Consider the following 7,396-nt stretch of genomic DNA (forward strand, 5'->3'; position numbering starts at 1 on the left):
GTTTCACAATTTGAGTTGAATTACTGAAATGAACTTTTCCACGACATTCTAATTTATTGAGATGCACCTGTAGTAGTATTTGTCAACTGAGTAAAATATTAAATTTAGTTAATTACATGATAAATAATTATTAAATAATAATAATGAAATGTAAAAATGATTGATTAGTTGCATATACCTTTATACATGACTGTGTTGGGTATTCAGATACAAATGCATGATAATATCATAAATTCTACTGATGTCAGTTAAATCTGACGCACACTAAATTTATAAAACACACTAAAATCAGTTTATAACTATTTAAGTTTTCAAGCACGTCTGTGGTCTTGTGTCTTTCAGGTTTCAGTCATTAACACAGTGGACACCTCACATGAGGATATGATCGTGAGTGTCTCCATCCGTTCTGTCTCCTTCTTTACCTCTACTGCATCTTTGCTAGCGTTTTAACTCTGTTTTGTGGTTTTGTTGTCAGCATGATGCTCAGATGGACTATTACGGCACCAGACTGGCCACCTGCTCCTCTGATCGCTCTGTGAAGATCTTTGACGTCAAAAACGGAGGGCAGATCCTCGTGGCTGATCTGAGGGGGTGAGGAAATAAAACTAGGGCTTCAAAGATACCATAAGGAAACTAAAACTTCAGGAGACAAGAACTGGAACATGTAACTCTTCTCTATGCAAATGGACACGTTTTTAAATAAGATATTAAAATATTTAAATGTAAATATAAAGATACAGTTGAAAATAGATAAAGAAACAATTATACAATTTTAAAGAAACAATTAAAGTAATCAATTGTAATAAATACATACATACAGTGGTGTGAAAAAGTGTTGGCCCCCTTCCTGATTTCTTTTTTTAATTTTAAAAACTGCATTTTGTATTTACTTGCATTATCTTTGCGTAATATTAAAATTTGTTTGATGATCTGAATCTTTTAAGTGTGACAAATATGCAAAAAATAAAAAAACAGGAAGGGGGCCAACACTTTTTCACACCACTGTAAACCTATTTGTGCAGTTTAGTATTATAATTTGGGCTATCAATTGATTAAAATATTTAATGCAGTTTATTGTGTGATAAATAATTGTAAAATAAACTGATACAATTTTGATACAGCCAAAAACGAATATGCTAATGAACACAGTTCTTTAACATCCTCCAAAAATTTAACTGTAAACAAATATGCATTACAACAGTTAAATATATTCTTCAAGTATTTTTCAATGAAGTATATGTTTTTAATTATTGAAGTAGTTATTCAAGTTTAAAAAGACTAAATAGATGAGAAAGAAACCAATTATTATTAAAAAAAAAAAACTGTGGAATAATTATGTAAACACAGTTCAATGTTTTTCCAGGTTTTTATTAGCAATTTTAAATAAAAGTAAAAGTTCAATACATTTAAAACAACCAAAAGTGAAACAAACCATCAATCAATCAATGAAACCGCTTACATTTATGTATTATATTTAGTGTTGTCAATTGATTAAAATATTGAACCCAGTAAATTAAATGATAAATAATTATCAAATAATAAATCGGATTTTTATATATTTTTTTTTTTTGCATATTTCAGTGTTGTCAGAAAGAGTATATATAAAATAAATGAACATAAAACTGTTTAATTCTGCTGTACATCAAAGAAAATAAAGGAATGAGAATGGGCATAGACATAAAACAAGAAGACATAAAACAAATACACATCTAATAATTAATTGCCCCGAGGAATTAAAAGCCATAGTTAATAAATGAGCTTTTAACAGAAATGTAAAACTAGAAAAACAACACACATATTTGTATTGGCTGGAAAAACCCAAAATAATTCGAAGATATGGCTGACAAAAGCATCAAATGGGCATTAAAGAACGTGTTTTACTGGTATTACAATTTAATAAAAAAAAAAAATGTACTTATCATAAACTAAAACTGTAGTTTAAGGGTGACTTATGATTGATAACGTGGCTAATGTCTTATTAGTTCTAATTAGTTTATTTGTAGTTCTTTTATTTGAATTCTTTCCATCTCTTTGGGCAGTCATGAGGGTCCGGTGTGGCAGGTGGCCTGGGCTCACCCCATGTACGGCACCATCCTGGCATCCTGCTCCTACGACAGGAAGGTGATCATCTGGAAGGAGGAGAACGGCACCTGGGACAAGATGTATGAATACACAGGCCACGACTCGTCCGGTAACTTCACGCCTTTGACTCTCGTATCAAACACTGGGACACAGAAGTGCATCCCGCTGTGGACAATCACACTCCCTTTGTTCTCCCGCAGTGAACTCAGTTTGCTGGGGACCGTATGACTTCGGCTTGTTTCTGGCCTGTGGCAGCTCAGACGGTGCCATTTCAGTGTTGACCTGCTCTGGAGATGGACACTGGGATATTAAGAAGATCAACAATGCACATACAGTGAGTTTTACCTTTATATGTGACTTTTGTTTAAAAATTAAAACGTTTAGAAAGCCTTTATATGCGACCATAATATCTTAAAATATACCTCTAAAGGGCACTGATAATTATTTGATTATTACTATTACTACTATATACATATAAGATTTAGATTTTATAAAAAATGTGTGTGTAATTTAATTTATTGTTGTTGTTGTTATTATTATTATTACTATTATTATTTTGAATAACCTCCCAAATGCATTCTAATAGCTAGTATAACAGTAATATTTTTTTTAACTAAAACCCGATTGTATCTGATCAAAAACCTTTTATTAATGAGTAAAAGTAAAAATTTTAAAGTTTTTGTATGTTTTTACTATGTTATTACTATATTTAACAAAGTAACTTAAAAATAAATAATTAAATATTAATTTTGCTTAATTAAATGTAATATTTGTTTATATATATATATATATATATATATATAAATTATTTAATTTAATGTTGATTAAACATCCTAATGCATTCAAATACTGCCGACACCTTTTGCATTCCCGGGTCCGTTTTGACCCGCTGGAATGTGAGCTTATAAAACAGTCATAGCTTAATATTTTTCAGCTAAAACCATATTTTATCAGATTAAAAAGTTCTCAATAATAAATAAATGTTCAGAAATTTGCTTTTTTGGTGTTATTACTATGCTATTACTATGTTATTACTATGTAATAATTTACTATGTTATTATTATATTTAAATCCTTTTTAATTTAAACAGGTAAGGTTTTTGCACACTGTCCAAAATTTTCGCACGTTAAAAAAGAAATATGATTAGACGTCGTGTCAATCACTTTTACACACTGCCTCCGAAACTTTCGTCCGTCATTAAAGCATTTGAATCGGGTTCGATTTTCTGCATTTTTCGCATCCGTAGCGAGCATTTTGAATCTTGTGTGCAAGCTTTCTGTGAGTGATGATGATGAATGTGAAAAAATGCATACAAAAATTTCGGACTCATTGTGCAAAGACCTTTAGAACTTTAGAACTTGAATTTAGAACTTTAGAACTTGAAATTTCTGATTTTACAGTGAAATCTCGATGATGCAAGAGAAACTTGGTTACACTTTATTTTAAGGTGTTCTTGTTACAGTGTAATTATATATTTAAGTACAGAGTAATAGTGTAATTATATATTTAAGTACAGAGTAATATTAATTAACTACATGTTCTTGCTATATGGTTTGGGTTAGGATTAAGGTTACTTACATGCAATTAAGCATAATTAATTGTTATTATAATAGTAAGTACATGTAACGTGTAACAAGGACACCTAAAAATAAAGTGTTACCAATTTTTTTTTTTTTCAATGTTCATCAGTGCTAATTGGACAATAAGGCTTTAAAGGCATGCAATATAGAGGCTTCAGCCGAGTGTAGTAGATGTCATACAAGAATGGCCCAGTTTGCTGTACTGCATCCTGTTATTTGAGTTTTTTAATGGTTTCTCTCTTCTCTCTGGCAGATCGGCTGTAACGCTGTGAGTTGGGCCCCAGCTGTTGTCCCAGGGAGTCTTATTGAGCAGCCAACAGGACAGAAGCCCAACTACATCAAGAGATTTGTGTCTGGAGGCTGTGACAATCTGGTCAAGCTGTGGAAGTGAGTGCAGCCCTTATTTTAGAGAGTACAGTGACGAGCACCTGCTGTCAGCTTTTACTGTCACTCTTGGGCACCAATAGACCCACGCAGAATTACATAGAAAAAAATATAAATAAATAAATTAAAATAAAATAATGTTATATTTACTTACTAAGTTTGTAATAATTTTATATGTATATATTTATATATATACACACTGAACAAAATTATAAACGCAACACTTTTGTTTTTGCCCCCATTTTTCATGAGCTGAACTCAAAGATCTAAGACTTTTTCTATGTACACAAAAGGCCTATTTCTCTCAAATATTGTTCACAAATCTGTCTAAATCTGTGTTAGTGAGCACTTCTCCTTTGCCGAGATAATCCATCCACCTCACAGGTGTGGCATATAAAGATGCTGATTAGACAGCATGATTATTGCACAGGTGTGCCTTAGGCTGGCCACAATAAAAGGCCACTCTAAAATGTGCAGTTTTACTGTATTACGGTGTCCGTGGGGGTCCGAAAACCAGTCAGTATCTGGTGTGACCACCATTTGCCTCACGCAGTGCAACACATCTCCTTCGCATAGAGTTGAAAGCATGCAAATGAGCTTCCCTGAGATGATTTCTGACAGTTTTTGCAGAAATTCTTTGGTTTTGCAAACCGATTGTTGCAGCAGCTGTCCGTGTGGCTGGTCTCAGACGATCTTGGAGGTGAAGATGCTGGATGTGGAGGTCCTGGGCTGGTGTGGTTACACGTGGTCTGCGGTTGTGAGGCCGGTTGGATGTACTGCCAAATTCTCTGAAACGCCTTTGATATCTTTATATATCTTTATATATTTTGAAAGAATTCTCTGATGCTCACAGTAATATTCTGAAAAGTTATTACAATTTAAAAGAACCGTTTTCTATTTGAATATATTCTAAAATGTAATTTATTTCTGTGATCAAAACTGAATTTTCAGCATCATTACTCCAGTCTTCAGTGTCACATGATCCTTCAGAAATCATTCTCATATGCTGATTTACTGCTGAAGAAATATTTCTTAGTGTTGAAAACAGTCACACTGTTTCATATTTGTTGCGAAAACTATGATATATACAAAAGAACAGCATGTCTTTGAACAGTAGAATTTTCTGTAACATTTTTAATGTTAAATATTAATCAATTCAACGAGTCATTGCTGAATAAAAGCATTACATCACAGGAATAAATTACATATGAAATGTATTTAAATAGAAAACAGTTACACTAGCTATAATTGCAGTAAACGTTTAAAAATAAAAGCAATATTGGTTAGCATAAGAAACTTGAAAAATGCTAGATTCTTATTGAGCCAATGATATTTGAAGTAATAATTCACCCCAAATTGACATTTATCATTGTTATTAAAATAAGACAAGTCTACAAATATCTTTGAATTAAAACAGTGTGCTGACAATCCTATTTTTCTTCCCAGAGAAGAGGACGGCCAGTGGAAAGAGGATCAGAAGCTGGAGGCACACAGTGATTGGGTGAGAGATGTTGGCTGGGCTCCTTCCATTGGTCTGCCTACCAGCACAATCGCCAGCTGCTCACAGGTGATCACAGCCAAATGCTTTACTCTAAATATTGTACTGTATGTCACTGTGAACAATGAATTAAATGGAATAAGTTTATTTTTATTCTAAACTAAAAATGATATACATTCCTGGCAAAGCCATGTGCTTGATTCCTTAGGAATGCTTTAACTATCAAAATGTATACCTTTAATGCTATGTAAGTTGGATAATAGTATCTGGAATATGCATAAAGGATTTATATTATATTGTTATATTCCACCGTAGGATGGTCGTGTGTTTATCTGGATGTGTGACGACCCAGCCGGTAACACCTGGACGGCCAAACTTCTCCACAAATTCAATGACGTGGTGTGGCACGTGAGCTGGTCCATCACAGGAAACATCCTGGCTGTGTCAGGAGGAGACAACAAAGTATGTGCTCTGTTATACTATATACTATATACTATTACTATACTATACTATACTATACTATACTATACTGTACTATACTATACTATATAATCCAGAGTCTGGATTTAAAGGAATAGTTGATCAGAAATGAAAATGATGTATTTACCCTCAAACTACTTAAAATGGCTTTTTCAATCAACCAAATGAAGAAAATGACATTCAAAATGTTTAAAATAAGAACAAAAAATAATACAATAAAGATATACTTTATAAAATACATATTCTCTATAAAAGATAGATATACTCTATAAAATACACTGCCATTCTTTTTTTTTTTTTCAGCAGAGATGCATTAAATTGTCAGTATTTTATTTATTTATTACAAAAGAATTATCTTTCAAATTAATTTGCTGCTTTTCAACTTTTCAAATAATCCTGAAAAAATGAATCATGGTTTCCACAAAAATACGAAGCAGCACAATGAAGCAGTTTTCAATATTGGTAATTAGGGTTGTGTCACCGATAGACGATAGTATCGTATATCGATGATAGTCGGAGATATTGCCTGTGGCCGATGCCTTTGACGATATCAAGACAATTATATTATTATTATTATTAGACTAGTATTATTATCTAATTACTATTAGGGCTTATTTGTTCCATCATATTTCTTTTTACGCATCTTTACAGTATTGCGGCTGTGTAGGGCTGGGCAATATAGCTAAAAAATGTATCAACGATATAATGTTTCATATCGTTCGGTATCGATAACTATTGACATTTTTTATAATCTTTTGTAAAACAGAGCAATAGAATTTTTTTTTTTTTTAATTTAACCACTGTATTTTTAAATTAACCCAATTTATTGAGACAAACAACAAATATTTTTTGTTTTAACAGTCAAACACACAATAAAAATTAAACAAATATCTAATTTCTAATGTTTCATATGCAGATTAAGATATAGGTTTTAAAGAAACTTTTGTCTTGTCTCCCGAGGCCACAGGAGGGCGCAATGAGCAAAATAATGCAGCGCATTTAAATTGTCAACGCAAAGAAGTAACTCTATTAAAAAAAACGTGCATTATGTCTAAATTAACTTATATAAATCAAATATAATTTCGTAAATTGCATAAACAATTATGAACAAAACAGCATCATGTATTTATGCATTGCTTAATCCAAAGAGCCGAAGCGTCATTCACACAGATTGCATTTAAAAACATATGAGACGCAGTGAAAAGGAATAAACCTCCACAAATTCGCGACCTGTTTTTTAAAAGTTTAAACTGTTTTAACTTTGCATGGCTTTCTATACATCTCTTGTGTGAGACGCGAGTGCAGCAGTCATATTTGTCCGTCTAAAAATGCGCTGAATATGCATTCTGTGTGAATGGCTTGGTTTCGGTTT

The 7,396-nt window shown here is 32.3% G+C and overlaps 1 protein-coding gene across 1 annotated transcript in view; it reads left to right on the forward strand.

The window, feature by feature from the left end:
• LOC107691189 (protein SEC13 homolog) overlaps window positions 1–7,396 on the forward strand; it is a 26,103-nt gene that overhangs the window by 8,826 nt on the left and 9,881 nt on the right. The window contains exons 2-8 of the mRNA XM_016489686.1: window positions 343–387; window positions 476–591; window positions 2,040–2,191; window positions 2,283–2,416; window positions 3,916–4,049; window positions 5,493–5,613; window positions 5,860–6,006. Of these exons, the coding sequence (XP_016345172.1) occupies window positions 343–387; window positions 476–591; window positions 2,040–2,191; window positions 2,283–2,416; window positions 3,916–4,049; window positions 5,493–5,613; window positions 5,860–6,006 (849 nt within the window). The remainder of the gene's footprint in view (window positions 1–342; window positions 388–475; window positions 592–2,039; window positions 2,192–2,282; window positions 2,417–3,915; window positions 4,050–5,492; window positions 5,614–5,859; window positions 6,007–7,396) is intronic.

Source organism: Sinocyclocheilus anshuiensis, unplaced genomic scaffold, assembly GCF_001515605.1.
Source record: "Sinocyclocheilus anshuiensis isolate Anshui unplaced genomic scaffold, SAMN03320099.WGS_v1.1 scaffold338, whole genome shotgun sequence".
Taxonomy (NCBI): domain Eukaryota; kingdom Metazoa; phylum Chordata; class Actinopteri; order Cypriniformes; family Cyprinidae; genus Sinocyclocheilus; species Sinocyclocheilus anshuiensis.